Consider the following 23,175-nt stretch of genomic DNA (forward strand, 5'->3'; position numbering starts at 1 on the left):
ATGACAAACTATGTCCCAAAGCTTGCATACTCTTCTGCTACACACTCAGAAGTATGTACTTTTTCTCCACAAAAAGAGTACATACTTTTAGATTGTAGTATAAGTAGGCGAATTGGGATGCGCTAATTAATGAAGTAAACAACATTATTTAAACTGTTTTCCATTTAATACACATTTATTTTAAATACGCCACCCTCATTAATGGGATGTGCAGAGTTTAACACCTTAAAACCTTTATAACAGCTAAAGTGCCACCCGTGGCCATATCTCTGTAAAAGTTTGTATTCTTCTTTAGAATCATGTGTTGGTTCCAATCGGGTAAAAAAGTAGATATTTCAGAAAAATCAAACATATCTGAAAAATTGGCCAAGGTGACGATCAAATCCGATACATGTTGTACCCGAAACATGTTTGTTCATCTTGAGCCAAGGATTCCAACAATATAAGACAATTGGAGTCTGTTTCTAACGGGAGTTATGAGCGACTTCATGCTTTTGATCACTGTAGTGCCACCATCAGGCCGATTGGGGCAAGACTTGGTGATGTTGTAGATGAGGTGGGTACTACCATCCCTAAAATTTTAAAGTCTCTAGGAATTACAGTTTGGTCTGTACTGTAATTTTAAGCCAGAATGCTGATCTTTGAAAATCCTAGAAATAACAATTGCGGCGCTACTCACTTGAATCTCTAATAAACACAACAGTAGTACTTCTTCAGTAGTAGTCTCACCCAGAATAACAGGAAAGAAAGATAGATTATACAAAGGAAATGGCACCCCCCTCTCTACAGGTCTCCAAACAATTCAAATAGCAGAACATATTTAGCTGTCAGCAAATTGTATACCAAATATTTTGGAGGACAGCACCATTCCTATAGCCTAGAAATCTAGACGCACCCTAGCGGCAGAACATTTATTTTGCCACGAGTGTAGCCACTCTCGGTAGACCTGAGAGCTGGAAAAACCAAACTCTGGTCAGGTCAATCACAGCGTGTGTAGAGTCGGTGGGCGGGCTTAACATAATGACGGCACGTTGTGTGAACTCACGTGAATCGACTTTGGCCGTGACTCTGGAAGACTTGAGTTAAGCTTTTCTTTGAGAAAGGAACAAAGAACAGCACTGAAGTCATTCTTAAGAAAAGAAGATATGTTCGAAGTTTTGCCGACCGGATACGGCGAAAGTCTATCAACTAACGTTAGCTCCATTAGCTCGGCTTAACCTTCTTCTTTGCTCTGGTTGGTTGTGGCGCTCATGGCGCTATCCAATGGCGTGCAGAGGGAATTTAAAAGACAACCGTTTATCCTGCCCTTCGGATTGAGCCCTGTCAATGGTGAGTTTCCAGACCCAACATCTTGATGTGGGTCTGGCTTGTCAGGCTACCACTCCAATCCTTTCAGTTCAACAAACACTTACAAACTGATTAGCATCAAAGGTCAAAAAGTAGTGATGGGACATCTGAAGCAAGGCTCCGGAGCTTGTGTCGAGCAAAAAGGGGCGTTCCAGATGAAGCCCCGATTCGAGGCTTGTATCGTTTCCGTGAAAATCACATGACGATGACAAACGAGGCCTCGGTTTCTGTTGAATACGTCATTGCTTCATTCTGAGTATCGCTTCCGGATAAATGTGGTTCGAAGCCTCGCGCCTCTTGTGGGGTTTGCAGTAGGCGTTTGCATTGGTGTTGAGGTGTTGGTTGTACGTAGTAGCGAGTAGTAGCGTGTTTGTAGTAGCATAGTTATCATTATATATCATAGCTTGTATTATATATTATATTACATTATACTTAGTTTAGTAGATTATTAGAGTAAATTAGTTCAGTAGATTATTAGAGTAAATTAGCCTATATCTAGTTGTAATACCTATAATACGTATATATATATATATATATATATAATATTATTATTATTATTATTATTATTATTCATTTTATTTATAGGCGCCTTTCATGACACTCAAGGACACCTTACAAAGTTCACACAAAAGATAAAAGTTTCATCAAACAATAAAGACAATACAGATATATATATATATTATTATATGTATAGCCTCCCAGTTCCATGCACTATTGCACTCCCAATCAGCACTGCACACACAATAATTTCTTTACAATCATTTGGGCCATTCACTGTCATCACTAACCCAAAGAACTACTGAATAGTTGAACACAAAGTTGTGTGTTTGTGTGAGTTGTGTGTGCATAGGTTAATACAAGCAGAGTAAAATACTTTATTTAATACACAGGCAATAGAAAAAGGGTGTGCCCACACTATGACAATTTGGTTGCTCAGGATGAATAGATTTGTGTGCGATACATTGCTTTGCACAGCAGGTGTCACTAGGGAGCACACTGTTTCATGAGGCTTCAGCTAAATGAACCTTTTGGTGAACCAATGGGCTGGAAAGCCTCAGTGGTTCAGAAAGCCTCATTTGGCCATCACTATCAAAAAGCAACATTGGGCAAACTGTCTGGGGCAGGGGAGAATGAGCCCACATGTGGGGGAAATCCTCCAAGTCTCTGCTTACAGTGCTTCTTTGGCTGCTTTTATTGCTGAGCTTGTTTTTGCAGAGCCAATGGATGGAGTAGTTGATAACCAGCAAATGCTGGTGTATGCAAATATATCACAACCACATAGGCTACAGCAAAACAAACACTGCCACCCACCGATCACCACATAACAGGACGTGACAACTACAATAGTGCGTCAGTTTTAAAATGATTTATAACTCAATGATCAGCTTAGTTATTTCTGATAACACAAACACACAAATATTTTAGAGACACTCCGATTCCAGCTGTTATGAATTAATCATATGTTTTAAGTAAGGAATAATTGACGACGGGCCGTTCAATTATTAGAATAATAATGCACACTCGAGGTGGTGATGCAGTCACGACGCAAAGCGGAGTCAATTATTCCGCTTATACTACGGTTACCACACCTCAAGACATCGATCCGAAGATATATTTAAAGGGATTTGTCCGGTTTTTGTACTTAAATCGCTATTGTGAGTAGGACTATTTCTTCCGCGTCTCATCCAACGGCTCTTTTGCTAGTTCCGAAACGTCATTTTAAAGCTGTTAACGAAGGCTTGAGCCGTTGATAGCATTCTACTGCAGTTATTAATAAAGTTATTAGAGAGAGAGAGAGAGAGAGAGAGAGAGAGAGAGAGAGAGAGAGAGAGAGAGAGAGAGAGAGAGGGGAGAGAGAGAGAGAGGGGAGAGAGAGTGCTTCTGTGAATTAGGCTACCTCCGTGCGTCTCTAAACAGCGCAATTATTACCTCGCTAGTAGGGGTGTAACGATTCATCTACTACATCGATGTATCGATTTATTTTCTTATGATCTAACTACATCGATCTGTGCTCGGCAAGTTGGCCTTCCGGACGACATATATCGATCTAACATCGTTTTAAAAGGTAATCAATCGATTGTATCGATCATGGGAAATAACACATTGGATTTAAGCACGTCAGACTTTATATGGATATTTTTTCTTAGCACTTTTAATGATAAAGCCGTTAAACGTTACTCGATTAAGTCTGCCTATCTGTGACATCATCGCAACGCACGCACCAGCAGCAGCGCTAAGAAAACAAAACATAGCATGGCGGATGACAGAGAAGCCAACGTGTGAGAAATTATCAAGCCACCAGGAGAAAGAGCTAAGTTAGTAACGTGTTACCTGTACTTTCAACCCTTGCTAATGTTACCTGTGCATTCCTGACACCAGTGTGCCAGCAGAGCGAGTTTTTAGTACTGCTGGCGACATAGTGAACGCACAGAGAAGTGTTCTGCGGTCAGATCATGTTGATATTTTTGAAAAAGAAATCTGTAGAGTCATTGAAGAGTAGTTGGTTACATTTTATCTTTGTTAAATATTGTTTGTTTATTAAACTGAGAGTAGTAGCAGGTTCAGACAGTTTATTCAACCGGAAGAAATGTTGGTTGCACTTTATTTTTGATATTAATATTGTATTTGTATTATTTTAATGTTGTAAAACAACAGCAAAAGTAGCAGGTAAACCTACTATTAATTAAACCTGAAGAGTAGTTAGTTGCACTTTATTTTTTATATTAATATTGTAATATTTTTATGTTGGAAAACAAAAGCAGAAGTAGCAGGTTAACCTACTGTTGAAATGTTGGTTGCACTTACTGTGCTTTTATTGAAAATGTATTGAATATTGAAAATGAGAGCAGAAAAGGTTATCTTCCTGTTAATTCATCCTAAACTGTTGGTTGCACTTTATTCAAATAAAATTTGAATGCATTTGCCATTAATTGTTGTTTACTTGTTTGTTTATATCCATAATTAATTGATACCTGATTCCCTTACAAGAAACAACAGGAATCTAGGAAACTTCACCTGCATTGAGCAGTATCCAGATATTTATTTCAGTCACACAATTTTTGGCTAAAAAGTTACTGAATCGATTTCAAGTCACTGAATCGTTTCGGATCGTATCGTTCTAAATTAACCAATATCGTCCTTGAATCGTATCGACAACCTCAAATCGTGATACGAATCGAATCGTTGTTAAAACGAATCGTTACACCCCTACTCGCTAGTGAAAAAATGTCACGTGTAGCCTTTAAGTTGCTCCACTATATAGGCTAACTGATAAAATCGTCAGGGCAAACTGTAGTGCGTGTGCGAGCATGTGCGAGACAGAAAAGCTTGCCTTTGATGTCCGCTTCCTTTTGTTGGTTTTCATCTGGACTGTCTAATACTGCTGCCGCCCAGTTGTTGAACGTTTTATATTCACCGTAAATATTAAGATTTACTTTAGGAAAATCGTCTGTCATGTTGTTTTTTAGTCCTGTAATTTCCGTTATTACAGTTAACTATGCGAAGTGATATGGAACTGTAATGCAGTCAAGAGAGCTGCCTGGAACTACGTTCCCTGTGCGTCTCCCAGAAAATAATTGCACACCTCAGAACGTTCATCAGCCAATCAGATTCAAGCATTCAACGGCCCCGTAGTATAATAATATTTATCATATGAACATACAAAGATTTTTCAAGTTCATTTCCTTGTTTAAGAAAAGAAAACAGTATTTATGTGGGTTTTACATCAAGGCACTTTTCCCTTTGCTGATGTAAAGATAAGGAACACAGAAAGGAAAAGATCCAAACATATTCTGCACAGAGTCCAAAAAACAAAGTATTTGTCATCAAAACAGCTTATTAAAAATAACAAAATAAAAACCTTTTATGTCCACTTCTAATTGGTTTATGATCAAACCTGTGGTAATGGAGTTTAGCATATATTAGCTTTGACACTTAAAATACTTTTCTTCAAATATTTATTTGACATAAATAAAATCATCCTCAATGAGGCTAGTATTTACATGTTAATGAGTCCCAGACAATATCCGACAATATCAGACAATAAGACAATATAAGACATATCCAAAAATAGGAACAAGGACAAGAGTGCTGCCAAAAGAAAGAACCCTAAAGCTGAAGACTGGGCAGAGTATTTAAGTGAAGACAATCGTCTCCATCAAACAGTGATAATATTCTAACAAACATGATATATTCCATGACAAAATCACACTAGACAATCACAGCTGAACACAACAGAACTGAAAGAGACACGAGATGGAAGACAAACGACAGGACAGGTCTTAATCTCACATGCCAACAAATAAAATGAACGAATCAGCACCTCATAAAATGTCACAGATGTTTGTTCACAGCTTCAGGGAATTATTGCATATTTCACCAGGACATTAATATATATCTACCAAATGTATGAAGACTCACTATAATTTAATTTCATTGTTTTATTTTTAAGCATACACACACTTGTGTGTTATTATTGCGGTAACACTCCTCCATCAAGTATTTCTCAGGTTTAACGGCAGAGTAACAACGTTTAACACAGCCTGTATCATGTTTGTGTCCAGTTACTGGGATTAAACAGAATAAATACAATCAGCAAAGTGTTGCACCAGCTTTAAAATAAATCACAACATTTCCACGTTTTGTTTCCAGTGTAACTGCTGGAGAGTGTTTTCTGATGAAGGTGAATGATTGTGTTAGTGTTTAAACTATAAACATAGGAACATATTGATACCAGTCTTTTCCAGTAACAGCAACACCACCAGTAAAACACAGACAGTATCAGTAGAGCAGACGCTCCGTGTGTGTGAGTAAAATAATGCCCGTCTGGTTGAGGTTATTGTGGAAACACAGTCAGTTCTATCAGATATAAGAGGATGTAAACAGACGGACAGAATAACTGATGTCAAACCAGATCAGCATTACAGTACAAATGACAAGAAACAGATGATGTCATTGTTTCTGTCTGGATCACAGCTTTAATAAACATCAGGCACTCGCTGTTTCATTATTGCTCATATATATTGTTTAAGGCATGTCTTTTAATTTATAATTTAAATCACTAAAAAACAAATGATAAGTTATCAGTTTTTGATGTCATATTTAAATTTGAATGTAACAGGTGAAATTTGACTGGTATTGGTGTTGACCACTGGGATCCTGAACGAAGAGAGTTTCAGCTGATCATCATCTCTCCATCATTTCCTAATTCTCTTCAGTGTCATTCTGATCAGGTGGTGGGTTATTATCATCATCACCCTCCTGTAAGAAAACAGATTCACAGAAGGTAAATGTAGTAATGAAGGTAAATACACAAACAAAAAAACACTAGAGACTAAGTTTTAATTTCCTTAATTTGTAACACAGTCTTAAACTGCATCACACTGTCATCTTTTATTCTACAGTAATAAAAACGTGAAGTATTAATATTAAATGCAAACACTTCTGTATTGGTGTTTTCTAATAAGACACTTGCTCTCTGAAAAAAAAAATGCTCTCTTTGTGTTTTTATTTGGGAGTTATTAGTGTTTTTGTTTGTTTTGACACTGTCTGACCAGTGAATATCTGCTTCTGTAGTGTTAAAAAAGAAGGAAAAGGCAAAAAGATAACTTGTTTTTTTTTAACTTGTAAATCTCATAATCTTGTTAAGTCAGTTGTATGTAATACTTACATTCTGTGCTGCTGGTGGTGTATAGATCCTGTGGCGGTGGTAGATAATCCCAGCAGCAGCAGCCACCAGCAGAACACCTACAACAGCACCAACACCAGCACCAACACAAGCACCAACACCAGCACCAACACATATTCCTGCAATTTCACCTGAAGACAGACATGAATCTGCAACAGATAAAGACAGACAGTCATTATTACTAGAGTATGGGTGGGAACCACAGGGTCCGATACACAATACGTGGCTCACGATACAATATATTGCTAGACAATCCTATAATGATACATCATGATATCTGTCTAACTATAGAAAAAAAATGTCTGTGAAAAGGTTAAGTGCAGGTTAAGTGTAGGTCATCCTGTTAAAACCCTCTTTTTCTTAGGCTGGTTAACTTATGTTCATGTTTCCTTCATTTATGTGATGAGCACCACCTCGAAGAGCGATGAAGTAGTGATGCTGGGAGCAGGGAAATCTTTTTAGAGCACTTTGTTATTAATTAAAATATCGATCTTTGCTGTCAGCATATCGATTCTCGCACCGCACAGAGCAGGACAACGATTGCCATATCAATATTTTGTCCCACCCCTGCTAGAGAGTGGATGATAATACAATGTTTACTAATATCTCTTGACTGATATTTACACCTTTGTACTTCATCACTTATTGTGTCGATTTTAAAATATTGTTTTTTAAAAAATCATCAAAGGAAAATGCATTTTATAACTGAATTATGTACTCACCAGTGACAGTAAGACTGAATCTCTTCACTCTGGTGATGCAGAAGCTGCTGTTGATGATCATCATCTGTAGTTTATAAAGTCCCGAGTCTGTGGTGTTGATGTTTGTGATGTTCAGAGATCCAGTCTGATTGTCCAGCTTCAGTCTGTCTCTGAATCTCTCTTTACACTGATCATCTGTACAGATCTGACTCTGATCTCCAGTGATTTGAGCGATGAGAACGTCATTAAAATACCACTTCATCACATCATTTGGATTTTTAATTACACCAGGATCAAAAGTAACACATTCTCCCTCCTTTCTTGTCACTTCATCTCGTTCAGCAGCACCTGAAACACAGGTGAAACACAAACCAACAGATGTTTGTTGGAGGACAAACAAACAAAACTACACAACATGAAAGAACTGAGTCGATTACATAAGCTCGGAAAAGTCTCTCAATCGGAAAAGAAACAGTTTGGTATGTGCCTATAAGTGTTGGGTACGTTACTTTAAAAAAGTAATGAATTACTAGTTACTCATTATGGTTTCACTTTATTTTGATGGTCCCCTTTGAACATTCAGTTGACTATAAGTAACTTTGCAACTACATGTCTACTAACTCTCATTAGAGTATTAGTAGAATGGTAGGGTTAGGGTTAGAATAAGTTCACATATACACTCACCTAAAGGATTATTAGGAACACCATACTAATACTGTGTTTGACCCCCTTTCGCCTTCAGAACTGCCTTAATTCTACGTGGCATTGATTCAACAAGGTGCTGAAAGCATTCTTTAGAAATGTTGGCCCATATTGATAGGATAGCATCTTGCAGTTGATGGAGATTTGTGGGATGCACATCCAGGGAACGAAGCTCCCGTTCCACTACATCCCAACGATGCTCTATTGGGTTGAGATCTGGTGACTGTGGGGGCCATTTTAGTACAGTGAACTCATTGTCATGTTCAAGAAACCAATTTGAAATGATTCGAGCTTTGTGACATGGTGCATTATCCTGCTGGAAGTAGCCATCAGAGGATGGGTACATGGTGGTCATAAAGGGATGGACATGGTCAGAAACAATGCTCAGGTAGGCCGTGGCATTTAAACGATGCCCAATTGGCAATAAGGGGCCTAAAGTGTGCCAAGAAAACACCCCCCACACCATTACACCACCACCACCAGCCTGCACAGTGGTAACAAGGCATGATGGATCCATGTTCTCATTCTGGATACATAAAAACATGCATTTTAAACATGCATTATGACTTATTTACACTGTTAAAGAGTTGGATTCTCATGCTAAACATAAACATGAGTTTCAAAAAATTATTTGGACTGTGTTTTTCTGTGCCAAATACACTCCTAAAGGATTCAAACAAATTTCTGAAAGCTTTTTCGAGTATGGCCCTGTATGAGGTCATAAAAGGTGGAATTCCTTATATGGGCACATCTCCCGGATGAGCATGCACACATCAATCAGAGCGAGAGCAAGAGCGCGTCCATCAACGAGCTTCGTTCGGGTTATGGAAGCCGTCAGCAGCGCTGTCATTTAGTTTTTAGACCACAAAATCAACAATGTGACCAAAGAAGCGTGTTTCTGGTTGTCAGGGAAAGATAACCTTGTTCAGCTTCCCAAATAACCCAGCATTAAGGGAACAGTGGGTGAAATTTGTTTTCCCGGAGCAGCAACAAGTTCTGCAAGTGTGTTTGTTTGTTCCCGAAATAAGTGGAAACCGCAGGCGGTGAGTGATACTGTATCAAATGTCTGTGTTTTGTTGGCAATCGTAAGGGCATATAATGTAAAAAACACTAACATATAGTGAATCGAACGTTATCCAGGCAGTGTGTGTGTGTGTGTGTGTGTGTGTGTGTCGAGATTCTTTAGCTCCGCCCACTGCACTGCACTTCCTATAAACACACATTAACAAAACAAAACAAAAAAAACTGCATTTAAACATTTATAGATGACTCACCATGGACAGAAACACTGAAGATCTTTTCACTGTCTCTGCTGCTGAAGATCTGTAGTTTATATTCGCCAGAGTCTGTGTTTGTGGTGTTTGTGATGGTCAGAGATCCAGTCTGATTGTCCAGCTTCAGTCTGTCTCTGAATCTCTCAGTATCATTATTACACTGAACATCTGTACAGATCTTACTGAAATCTCCACTTATGTGAGCGATGCAAGTTTTATTAAAAAACCATTTAATATCCTCTTGTTGGTTTGTTTTAACACCAGTGTGTAGAGTGACTGAATCTCCCTCCATCACTGACACTGACACCGTGTCAAAAGCCGCACCTGGAGAAGAAATAGTTAACATAATAAAAACAAAACTACGCAATAGGGCTGTGAATTGTTTTTCTTCTGATCATAAAGATTGTGAGTAAAGAAATCTGTCATGATTCATAACATGCAAACAAACATCATTGATTTATATTTTAACCCCTTTTCTCTATAGATTTGCATATTCATATAATTTAAATTTTCCATTGACTCATAATGAATATTACATAATGAATTGTATAAAAATATTTAAAAAAAATTATACTTTAATATAGTGCCTTTTCTACAAAATATGTTTAGCCTTCCACATAAATAAGATGTTAAGGCTATAACATTTTATTCATTTGGCAGAAGCTCACTCACAATACAGTCAAGCTACATTTGATCATCAATCTTTCAACCTTACTAACAGTATTCACCATGTTACCATGATACCAAGTCATTTACAAAGATCCCATTTTCACGCCACTGAAACTGATCTGGGCTGATTCTGTGATCCATCGAATTACGAGACTGTGGTAGCTATACTTCTTGTCATCCTATATAATAATTCCCCTACCATGACCACACACGTTGACAGAAATCGGTGCAACACCGTAAACTTCATTTTAACAAAGCTTAATCTTACCGTGGTCGATTGAAAACAAGATCGCCAAGAGCAAATTAAAGAGAAGCTTCATTTTCACCACTTTTCCCCTCCAAAAAATGAAGGTCGATTCTGATTCATAAAAGCATTCTATCTGTTCCTCTGCTTAAAGGGCGGCGCAATTCCAACTAGTTGAAGTGAAAGTTCCTATGGAAGGTGCATAGATGACGTGAACGTTCAAAAATGTTCCGTTTGTAAAATATAAGCATACTTTCGTCGTATTAGTATTACATGATGATTCCTAACCCCCGTCCGGCTTTTACCATTTTAAAGAATTTAAAGATTAATGTTGGAGGTTTTAAATTACAGTTTATTATTTTAGATAATTTAATAATACAACAAGGTAAACACAACAAATAAGTTTCTCTTTAGGCTACACTCTAAAAAAAAAAAGGTTCTATATTGCACCAAAAATGGTTCTTTGCTCGTAATCATAGGGGAACCTTTTTTAGTGCTATATAGCACCAATTTTGGTGCTTCAGTGGTTCTTCAGCGGTTCTTCAGAGGTTCTTCAGCGGTTCTTCAGAGGTTCTTCACCGGTTCTTTGACTAAGGTGCTATATAGCACCTCTGAAGAACCGCTGAAGAACCACTGAAGCACCAAAATTGGTGCTATATAGAACTAAAAAAGGTTCCCCTATGATTACGAGCCTTTTTTTTAGAGTGTATCATGTAACAGACATCGAGTAATGTGAGCAGTCTTGTGAAAAAAAAGATAAATTACATTAAACTGAGTCTTGCCTAAAGAACTTTAAACCAGTAGTTCAAATAGAGGTGATCTGAAGAAGAAAAAACATGAGCAGAGCCCAGAGATAAAGGACAGAGGATCTTCACTCTTACTGTAATAAGCATCTTTCTTTATTGATGTCACAGCTATGGAAAATTAAGCAAGATTGCTTCCACCACAGAATAATAATAATACAATTAAAGTGTTTAAAATTTGTGACTTTTTGTCTCACAATTCAGACTTTTCCCCTTGGAATTGCAAGATATAAACTTAAACCCTCAGAATTGATCTTGATAAATGCGAGTTTATCTCACAGTTCTGAAAAAAAAAAAAAAAATTTTTTTTACTTTTATTTATGTATTATGTTTTTTTATTCCATGATGGAAACAAGGTTCCATAAATATCACTCCACACACTAACTAAATAAAATGAAAAAATAAATAAATAAATATATATATATATATATATATATATATATATATATATATATATATATATATATATATATATATATATATATATATATATATATATATATATATATGTGTGTGTACAGGTCCCAGTACATGGCAGAAATATGTTGTTGTTGAAACTGTTAAACAAAACCAAAAAAATGCAAAACAGCATGTATCATATGATAGTGCTCCAATGAGAAGCCTTACAAATACTTTCCCCTTGAGCTCATTTCCATCTTCACATGGCGTAAAGAAGGCTTTACACAAATCACCTGGATCAGGGCAACATAAACAAAAAGAGGCCACATGCAAAATAAATTAAACCATAAGTAGATATTGATTTATTAAGGTAATACCTAAATTAATTAAGCATACAAAATCGAACAAATAATAAATAACTAATGAATACACAAAAAATGGTGTTGGAGAAGCCTCAAGCAACAACCACACAATCTTTTATCAGTTGATTCACCACAGATAACTCAGAATCTGCTGCTTGACTCCACCCTGCAAACACAAAGAGAGAACACAAGCAAGACAAGCACCACCTGAGGCAGGGAAATGCAAATGCGAGAGAAAGCAGAAGCCATACGTGACCAGTCCAGAGCAAGTTGACTGCATCTGCAATCATAGTTATACATAAGAATGAATATCAGTAGATTTTCATAGATTTAGTTTATCATTAACACAATACACAAGACAAAAGTTTTAGCTAATGTGACATTAAAAAGTTGCCATAGTTTAAAAACCTGCAATGTTGAGTTCATACATACATACATAAAACAGGGCTCTCAAGTTTTCAACTGAGTTCAGAGTGACATTTTGGCGACGGCGATTCTGATCTGAAAAATGACAATTCGTACAAATAAAAACATTTAATTCAGCATTTCTTAGTGTGTGTGTGTGTGTGTGTGTGTGTGTGAGAGAGAGAAATGTGAAAACATTTGGCCTAGGCCATTTCATTATATTTTATCCAGACAATGCATATAGGCTATTAATTATTGCATGTGTCTATTTCAAAGATGTCAGAGAGGAGGCAAATGGCAAATTAATATTTCATAATTTGGAATATGCAGTTTTTTCTTTCCTTTTTCTTTTCTTCTGAATCAGAACTAAATCAATTGTCAGAATTAGCTGCTGAAATTCACATACTCTGGTCAAACTGTTGGTTAACCTATACCAGCTGCCTGGACACATGCATTCCCCAGCAAATATGAGATGACTTACTGTCAGGGCTCGACATTAAGCCTGTTCACGTGCTTATATATATAAATTTGTGTGTGTTTTAAATATAATTTATTCTGAAGCAATATTGAAAGTAGCTTATTATAGGCCTAGACTAGGCTACTTGTTCAGAGCAGGTGTTGTCAGTGAACAGGCTGTAAAACTTTTGGCTAAGTTACAGACACTCATGAAAAACTGATGCTGATTATCTGGGAAACATTCTCTAACAGCAGTCAAATTGTCATTGTTTGTGTCAATTTGTTGTAACATTAAAACAGGAGATCATGACTTACTCTGGGTGATAAGCGGCAAGGGAGACGCGCTTGATTCCTGCCCGGTTCCATAGAGAGAGCGGCGTGCCAGATACATTTTGGGTGCTGGACATATTAAATATATGATAAATAGTTTTTCTGTGTAAGAAATACAATGTGTGGCGGGAGTGCATGACAAAAGACTGAAATGAGTGACTGTTACGTTCAATGCATGACACTTGAGAGCCCTGCATAAAAATACAAACAAGCACATTCTCGCTTGTGAAAGATTCTACCATTTCTTTGGGATTACATTTTTTTTGCATCTCGGAAAACTCATTGGATCTCAAATGCGACAATGTGTCTGGTGCAGTCTGATGTGGCATCTACATATACATTTATGGCAGAAAATGAAATGACAGTTTGTCCAGTAAATGATTGTAGCACAGTTTAAAGTCAGGGAAGGAGGAGGCGGCATAACAATCAAAATGAAAGTAAAGCGGCAGTCACACCACTGGCCTTATTCCGTTCCTCCAGCTCTCTGCCCTGCCCGGTCCGGATTAGGGATGCGGCGATCAGATACTCAGTATTGATATCGGCTCCAATACCGCCATTATCAACAAGTGTTGTGCCGAATTTCGACCCCCTGCCAAATTATTATACCCCCCCCCCCATATTTCTGTACGAAGGCTGTATTTAGTAGATTGTGTTTAACACACAGAGGGAATTATCAGTTCAACACACTGAGGTATAGAAATTCTACAATACATTTTTAAACAAAACTGCGCTGGTATCGGTATTGGCCGATACTCAGAATTATTGGGATCGGATCGGTTCTGAAAAAATGGTATTGGTGTATCCCTAGTACGGTTCCCAGATCACACAGCCATTATGTCCTCCACCAGCTGGGTGAACTCCTCCGTGATGCCTGGCGGTGGCGCTGGATACCCCTCAGTGGACGACACTCTGACTCCTCCTCCCCCTGGTGGATGGCGATGGCTCCTCCTCCTATGAACGCTTGGCAGCGAGTCCCCTGTTCCTCCCCATCATGGAGGACAGCAGCAGTTTCCGGCCTCTAGTTGACTAGTCGCTGGCCTATAGAGGGCGCAACAGGATAAGTCCACTTCTACCATTTCCAAACAGATAAATGACAGACAAATAGATCTTTGTAATGCACACACATAGACAGTAGCTCGCATATCACAGGCAGATCATGCGCACACAGAAACATTAAGTAGATTTTCTGTGATTTATCAATAAAATAGCTTAGAAACTGAAAAGTTCTAGCATATTTTCTTAGTAACTAAAGCCGCGTTTGCACCAAAATTACCCTGAACAATTTGTCCCAGGAACTTTTTTCCCAGGAACTCTTTTTCCCCAGACCTGCTGCTCTCTGCGTTTCCATCATGGTCTAAAGTTCTGTGAAGATTATTACGGCGACGTAGGACTGTGCGCGTCGACTTTACAGTTCCCACTGGATTTCGTCCTTTACAGATAAATTTAATAAAGCCTGAAGCTCGTCGTCTGCCCATCGGTTTGATACTTCATTGTTAATTTCGAATATCAATCAACTCTTACTGCAAACACTGCGTCCGCAACAGACTTTTAAAAATAGTGGTTGAAATAAAATGCTGCGTCGAGTCGACCAATCAAACTCATGAACTCATCCAATCAGCATGTTCAGTGCCCAAGTCCCACCCCCGAAAGTTTATGAACTTTGAAAAAGTACTACTTCACGAGCAGGGCCATTTTGAGGGGGAAATATTTACCCGGAACTTCATTTAGACACCGGTTCCTATGGTGGAAACACACCAAGTACCACCCCAAAGTCCCTAGTTCCTGGGGAAAGTTCCTGCGGTGGAAACGCGGCTTAAAACCCACAGCTTCACTATTAGTAGAGAGACGCTGCCCGGAGGAATTCACACACAACTCTCACTAATGCATTCATAAAAATGTAATCTTTACTGTAACTTTATCTGTATCTGATTTAGAACGAGCAGAAAGCTGTGAGAAATATAACAACCCAAATACAAAAGAACTGATAAAAAAATAAGCAGTCATGTAGGAGCAATAACATTGCGGCCAGCACTGTGTCATTTGCCATATATGTGCACAAGGTCTCAGCTTGAGGTTCAGGCTTTGTTCACTAATGACATCATCAACGACTAGTTGACTCGACTTTCATATATCATATAAACGTCAACTTCAAAAAAGTGATTCAACCCCTAGCACAAACATAAACAAAACTCAACATAAATGTCCCAGGCCTGGTCCTTCACTGCTGTTGCTCCTCCTTTTATAATTCTGTAATTTCTCCGTGTGATTCTGGACTGGGGTGACGCTCATTTGCTCTTACCTCACCAGCTTCACTCACCTTGACCTATCTGCTCTATCATTGGTATCTAAGGGTGTGTTCACACTTGGCATGTTCGGTTTAAAACGAACCCTGGTGCTATTGCTCTGTTAGTGCGGTTCATTTCAATAAGTGTGAACGATGCTATCTGAACCCTGCTTTGCACCAAACAAGCAGACTGAGATGCTGAAAAGAAGGCTTCCAAGAAGCTTCCAAACCAACTCTGGTGCGGTTCGAATGAAATATGAACACAACATGAACCAAAGACAGGAAGATGTGACCCTGAAAAGGACAGAATGCTCATGCATATGGTATGTTTTTTTGGGGTGTCCGGACCTCATTACAAGTGTGAACGTACCCCAAGATGCCAGCTGCAGCAGGAAAAACGAAGAACAAAGATAGGATCAAAAACAGAGAAAGATACTTCATAAAGAAGAAATTAAAGCCAGCTGTGCGGAAAGTTGTGTAAGAGTCTAGACCAAGTATTTGTGTTCATGTCGTCATTTATTTATTGACTGTTTTTGATGGATTCTGTACTTTTTATTTGACTGTAACAGGTCAAATTTGACTCTATTTAACTGTTTTAAAATGGCATCAAGTGTGAGGTTCATAGTAGCAGAACAGGAACAAACCCTTCACCTACATTCTAAACACGCATGCAGTGAATGCCCCCTCTCACCTACAAGCTGTCTGCCCAGATCATACCACATTGTTGAAAAATAAACGACCATAGTAGGTTTCAGTTTGACTCAATGAGCAGCTAGTATTACATATATGTGAGACAGTGAACACTATGAACATTTTTTACCATATACAATAATTTATTTACTGAAGTAAACTATAAAACCATTTAAAATCAAAAAGCTCTGCTTCAGCATAACATTTAGGAGGATGTCCCCAATATTCCACTCTCCTAAGTTTACATATTTAACACATTAAAGGCCCTTTCACACTGAGAGTAACACAATACAAAACAAAACTGATCTTTAACCCCAGCCGCTACACAACATACAACAGTAAAATTATAATTAAAATTGATACTACACCAGAAACACTATTACGAGATGTTACGTGAATTCTTTTGATCAAATACAACATAAAATAAGCGGGACTGGGTCGAACGTCAAGGCCAAGAAGCTGCCAATAGAAATGACACACAAACTTTAAACCAAAGCTCAGCAGATCCACTTGTGGGTGCAGAGTTCTGATCAGAGATAAAGATGGACACCCACTGCTGATGGCCGAAGCACAAGAAAACTCATCGGCAAACTCTGACACTGGTGCAGGCTGGTTCAGGAGTTCTCCTCCAGATCGGACTTCAGAACTCCTGAACCAGCCTGCACCAGTGTCAGAGTTTGCTGATGAGTTATCATTGCCTGTGGTTGACCTACCTCTGGAAGACAGACCGATTTCAACAGCGGAGACGAAAGTGGTGATTATGGCCCTCCAAAGAGGCAGTGTTCCCGGCATTGATGAGATATCGGTGGAAATGCTCAAGCAGGATGGCCAAGCTCTAATTGACGAGACAATCACCTTAATGAACCCAAGTTGATATATGGTGACGGTCCCAGCGGATTAGAGACGAGGCGTTATTGTTAAACATTAGAAGAAGGGCAATCTCACCAATTGCAACAACTGGTGATGTATTACGCTACTCTCCGTCCCTTGCAAGGTCTTGTGCTCATTTCTCCTAGGACACCTCCGATGAGCGAACAATGCACACTTGGGCGAGGAGCAGTCCAGCTTTTGAAGTGGGAGAACGTGCTTTTTGCCCTGAGGAATATTATCGTATTATCACAGAGTTCCAACATAAGCTAATCGATCAACTTCGCCACTTTCACAAAGGCATTTGATAGCATTCATCAAGAAACGCTGTGGTCGAAAAGTTTGTCGACATTTTACGGAATGTACTGTGAATCCAGCTGCTGCGTTCGCATGGACAAAAGCCATTCCGACTACTTCCAGATTAATACTGCCGTGTGCCAGGGATGCGTGATCTCACAACTCCTCTTCATCCTCGCCCTAGATATCGTCATGAGACGTGTCTACGAACTGTGCAACTACGGCTGTCCTCCTTGCAGCTACCCAGCGAGCTTATTGACGCAAGATTGGACTTCGGATCATTGCCTCCAAGAGTAAAATCCTTCGCATCGGCTATGCTCGCATCCATACCCCCATCCTTGTTGGTCAGCAACTGCTTGAAGAAATCGATTGCTTTCTGTACCTCGGCATAGATCCAGATGGCAGCTCAGACAAAGTCATCTTGTGTCAGATTGGAAAAGCATCTGCAACCATGCAAGAGCTAATGCCCATCTGGAGGTCAGCGACCGTCTATTTGCAAACTAAGACTGCCATCCTGACAGCCATCTACGCTAGTGAAAAGTCGTTCGCAGCAATCACTAAACAGCTGAATGTGTTCCAACAAAGATGTTTACCACCTTTGGCCTACATTGTCACCAAACGCTTTTGGTTTGCAGGTCACATTCTACGCCAACCACCGGACAGCTTACCAAAGGCCACCATACTGTGGACCCAGGGAAACCGAAGCAAGGCTGGCCGAGGCAAATCAGGCACTGCTCATTTATTGATTATTTACGTGCTGCCGGCCTATCATGGGACAAAGCGCAAGCCTCAGCAAAGCTCACTGGAGATCACTTGGTGCCCTATGTACCAGGCCAGCGCAGGAGGAACATCATAAAATTTGCCTAGAAATCTAGACACACCCTAGCGGCAGGAAATCTAATTTACAGCCCGGGTTAGTCTGGCAACTCTCCGTTGGCTTGCGAGCTGAAAAAACCAAACTCTGGTCAGGCCAATCACATCATGTATAGAGTCAGTGGGCGGGCTTAACATAATGACGGCAGAGTTGTGGCGGTTCCGTGTGCTACTTGTAAACAAAGAAGCTGGCGAACAGCTGTCTTTCGAACCGGCTTTGGCCGTGACTCTGGAAGACTTGGAGTTAAAGCTTTTCTTTGAGAAAATAACAAAGAACGGCACTGAAGTCTTTCTTAAGAAAGGAAGACGTGTTCAGAGTTTTGCCAACCGGATACGGTGAAAGTTTAATCTATCAACTAGCTCCGCTTCACCTTCTTCGTTGCTCTGGTTGGTTGTAGCGTCGTTTATCCTGCCCCTCGGACTGAGCCCTGCCAATGGTGTGTTCCCAGACCAAACATCTTGATGTGGGTCTGGCTTGTCAGACTATCATAAAATATGATTAGAGCTACAATTTGCATCAAGCTATAATTAACAATTTATGAGATTACAATTTTTTCTCAAAATTACTGTTTTTAGGGGGCTCGAGCCCATGCCCCTTTAATCAGAGCACCCTGAAACGCAATTTGAATCGAGAGGGAAGGAATGCGTTTTCAACCGTGGGAAGAGCACACTTTCGCCCCTGCCCCAGTGTAGGTCTGTGCACAGCTGCACGCCACTGCATATATCATTCATGACAAGCACGTGCATTAAACCCACAAGCAGGGTTATATGTTGTGTGGGAGGATTCACACACCACGTTAACAGCTCATGTATTTTCAGTAGATAGTCTTTTTTAGATCAGACACTGAACACTCAACAATTGAAGATGTTTCACATTTTTGTTCTGTTCTGTTTGTGCTGGTGGAGTCTGATTGGTAAGTTATAAATGCAAATCCTCTTCAAAAATTTTTTTAAAAACACTTTAGAAGTAACATGAACAATAACAGTAGTTATATAAATTCATTAGTCAAAAAGTGCAGGAATCCTGTTTTATCTACTGATCTAAATGTCCCATACAAAAATATCAAGAATAAATCAACTTTTGGTGTTTTACGTTCATGTTCATAGTTCTGAATGTTTTTCAGTTCACATTTAGTTACAATCTATAGCTGATTTTAGGCTTTGTAGACCAACGCATTAATCTGTGTAAAATCATCTTCATCAGGTGTGTTTGGTGATTCAGTGTCAGTGATGGAGGGAGATTCTGTCACTCTAAACACTGATGATACTGAAATACAGGAAGATGAATACATACTGTGGAAATTTGGAGCCGAAAAGTCTATCATAGCTAAAATGAAAAAAAAGAAGCAAATCCTCTCCACATATGACATCCCTGATGGGAGATTCAGACACAGACTGAAGCTGGACGATCAAACTGGATCTCTGACCATCACAAACATCACAACTGAACATGCTGGAGTTTATCAACTAGAGATAAGTGGACTGAAACTGACATCAAAAACATTCAGTGTTTCTGTCTATGGTGAGTAGAAATTATTTTTGAAGCTTTATATAGGTATAATGATTTATGTAATTTTAATAATTAATTTAATAATAATGAATGGCCTTTTTTGTGCCTTTATTGGATAGGACAGTATAGACTTTGACAGGAAAGCGAGGATCGGAATCAAACTCAGGTCTAACACAGTTTTTATGTTGTAGTGTGGACAGTAAAAAGGTATTTGGGCGCGTTTGTGACGAATAGTCTCGCGTAGCCAGACCTCCAGACTGACGGCAGAAAGTCTGGACTCTATCGCAGCTTTCACTGGCCGAGGACCGCCCAAGAGGACGTTTGACTGACATGCATCTATAAATGATTAATTCAAGAACGTTGTGCAAGTTTACTGCAACAATGGAGCCGCAAACTTCACATACTTTTGAAAATCCAGCATTTAGTTGATCATAGTAAGTGTTCAGTCACAGTTGTAAACACGACGGCATTCTTCTTCTGCGTGGGAGCTTGGCGTTATGTACCAATCAGATGACGACTTTGAAACTCATGAAGTGTTTCTAGATAAGTGTGCATCAGATGTTTAGCCAACCGTCTGTGGCCGTACCATCTCAGTGAGCTTTTATGAGGTTTAACATGCGCATTAAGGTGAATTTGGATGAATTTGGTGAATTTCTATGCGGATGAAAAACATTTGGGAAACGCTAGTGTGGACGAAGAGCGGTTTGAAACAAAAAAGCGTTTTTCAAATGTATCCGGATTCATGTACACGTATCCCTAAACTCTCACTCTACAGCCTGAACCGAAAATAAGATCACTGACTAGATTTATCAATATTTCTGTTTATTCTCTCGTTTCCAGCTCGTCTGCCTATTCCCGTCATCAGCAGCAACTCTTCACAATATGCACCATCAGCGTCCAATTGTTCACTGTTGTGTTCAGCTGTGAATGTGAGTCATGTGACTCTCTCCTGGTACAAAGGAAACAGTTTATTGTCCAGCATCAGTGTGTCTGATCTCAGCATCAGTCTCTCTCTACCTCTGGAGGTGGAATATCAGGATAAAAACACCTACAGCTGTGTGCTCAACAATCCCATCAGCCACCAGACTCAACATCTGGACATCACTCAATTCTGTCACACACATTCAGGTAAGGCAGCGACGCTGATATACTGTGTTTATTTACTGAGCTGCTCCATTTTTGTTGTAGATCAGACTGACGCATTCACTTACATTAATGGCCGTCTCTCTTTTATTCTCCTTCAGTTCCTCCAGACTCAGTCTCTCTGATAGTGCTGATCTCTGCTCCTGCTGCATCTCTGTTGATTTTTGCTTTAATCGCCGTCTTCATCTGTAAAAACTGTAGAAAAACAGGTCAGGAGAGCAAGCCGATTATGTTGAAATATTGATATTTTTTCATGCAAAATTTCTGAAGTAGTTTTAACATGTCTGTATTATTGTTAATGCAGGCGAGGTCCAGGAGGAAGACAGAACTGATTCAGCTTTCTGTAAAGAGAAAAAACACAAAATGGTAAGACAATTTATGACTCTGCTGCAAAGTTGCAGTCAGTTAGTGTGACTGAAGAGTTATGATTGAAGTTTGGTGTGTAATCATATAGTTAGTGAAAACATTTAATTTAAATATAACATATACCATTTAATATTTTGACAACTGTTTTACAATGGATATTTATACTATATTGTATTGATATTGAATAATATATTATATTGACATAGTAGACATACAGTACAAACAAGAGTGAATATGTGAATATTTAAAATAAAATATTATTTGCAAAGAGTTTAAATGGATTACTTCACAACTATATAGGCTATAATTAGACCTAAAACTTTTACCATTCTTACTTATTCTTCAATTATTTAAATTAAATTATTATTAGTTATATATATATATATATATATATATATATATATATATATATATATATATATATATATATATATATATATATATATATATATATATATATTATTATTATTATTATTTTACAAAAAAGTATTGTTTACTCAATAACAATAAAATGCTATTGATAAATTATTTTTATATTCAATAATTAGTTCATCCAAACGTTAAAAAATACTAGTCACTTAGTGGAACCCACATGTCACTGTCGGTCTCTAATTTTCTGCCTAAGTAAGTTTATCTCCAACTGCACATTTCCGTGTTCGGGGAGAAAGGAATGCCTTAAGACGCTCGTGCTTCTTTAATCGTGCTCTTTTAGTTACTGCTTAGAACGCGCGCAGGAAACACGGGGTGAGTTGACATTTGTTATGATGTGGTTGTGTGAGCTTGCTTGTGACGATTGGCAGCAGATTCGTCAATTCTGGAAAAACGTGCGTTTATGTTCATTAGGATTAAATGTTATTAATACATGATAATGGTATCTTATAGACTTTTTTCCCGTCGGGCCAAAACGTTCTCGTTACTTAACCGTTCCATTCTGTGTCGCTCCCAGTTGGTAGCCTGCGGTTTTGGTTTCATTTTCCACTTTGTTACTGAGTGATAACGGCCACTCTTTGGAATGTATACAGATGCTTCAGTTGTTTCCTTGGTAACGCAAAGGTTAACAGACTGCATGCGGTGTATAGCCATCGCGTTATGGCGGATGATTATATTTCTTGTAACTGTATTGTTTACTTGTGTTTACTTAACTCAAATAGTGCGCCTGTGCAGGCAGCTACAGTGAAACTGCTAGCCAGCTGCAACGTGCAAGTAACCAATCGTGAGCCGCGACGTCACTATAATTTACCAGCAGCTAGTGTTGCCAAGTCCGCAGTTTTTCTGCGGAAATGGGCTACTTCAACACTGTTGCCGCAGGCTGTTTTTCATGTTCACGGGTTGAAGCGACCCCAATTATGTGATGTTTAGCCTCTGGAATGCGAATTTTACCAGGCAACCCTGCCAAAAAAAACCACACATTTTACCCTCCAAACGCGATTTTTACCAGAGAACCCCACTGGGGCTTGTATGGGCTAGTTTTGAGTAGCAATTGGGCGGTTTTTGTTGTGAAAACCTGGCAACGGATCAGTCTTGTTCATCACGGTTGTAATCGTGCCATAGCCTATCATACGAAAATGAATGGTTCATTTTCATAGGGGACGTGCTAGACTCATGTTGAAATAAACTGGAACTGCTCCTTACCGTTCTTAAAACCATTCAGCCTGACGGTGGAAAATCGGCTATTGTGATTTCATTAGGCTATTGACATGCCAAAAGTAGCCTACGCTTAACCAGCAAAACAAAAAATGCCTACCAGGTTTGCTATGAGATTCAAAT

General features: G+C 38.9%; 2 protein-coding genes across 5 annotated transcripts in view; both read right to left on the reverse strand.

The window, feature by feature from the left end:
- The window catches only part of LOC307120270 (uncharacterized protein), a 911,732-nt gene that overhangs the window by 715,832 nt on the left and 172,725 nt on the right, over positions 1-23,175 (reverse strand). The gene's annotated exons all lie outside the window — the stretch shown is intronic.
- Positions 5,287-10,783, reverse strand: LOC307120465 (uncharacterized protein). The gene is made up of 5 exons (XM_079807501.1): positions 10,648-10,783; positions 9,711-10,034; positions 7,756-8,082; positions 7,016-7,182; positions 5,287-6,606 (listed from the first exon to the last, which is right to left on the reverse strand). Exons 1-5 carry the CDS (start codon positions 10,697-10,699, stop codon positions 6,550-6,552), a joined length of 927 nt encoding a protein of 308 aa, XP_079663627.1. The 5' UTR covers positions 10,700-10,783; the 3' UTR covers positions 5,287-6,549.

The sequence above is a fragment of the Gobio gobio genome, assembly GCF_949357685.1.
Source record: "Gobio gobio genome assembly, chromosome: 24".
Classification (NCBI taxonomy): Eukaryota; Metazoa; Chordata; class Actinopteri; order Cypriniformes; family Gobionidae; genus Gobio; species Gobio gobio.

Excerpts from the sequence above, each read along its gene's own strand:
- LOC307120465 (XM_079807501.1), bottom strand. The coding sequence starts at position 10,699 with ATGAAGCTTCTCTTTAATTTGCTCTTGGCGATCTTGTTTTCAATCGAC. Across the intron at positions 10,035-10,647 it reads CTTGTTTTCAATCGACCACG|GTGCGGCTTTTGACACGGTG; the intron begins GTAAGATTAAGC and ends TTTCTTCTCCAG. Across the intron at positions 7,183-7,755 it reads ATTCAGTCTTACTGTCACTG|ATTCATGTCTGTCTTCAGGT; the intron begins GTGAGTACATAA and ends TATCTGTTGCAG.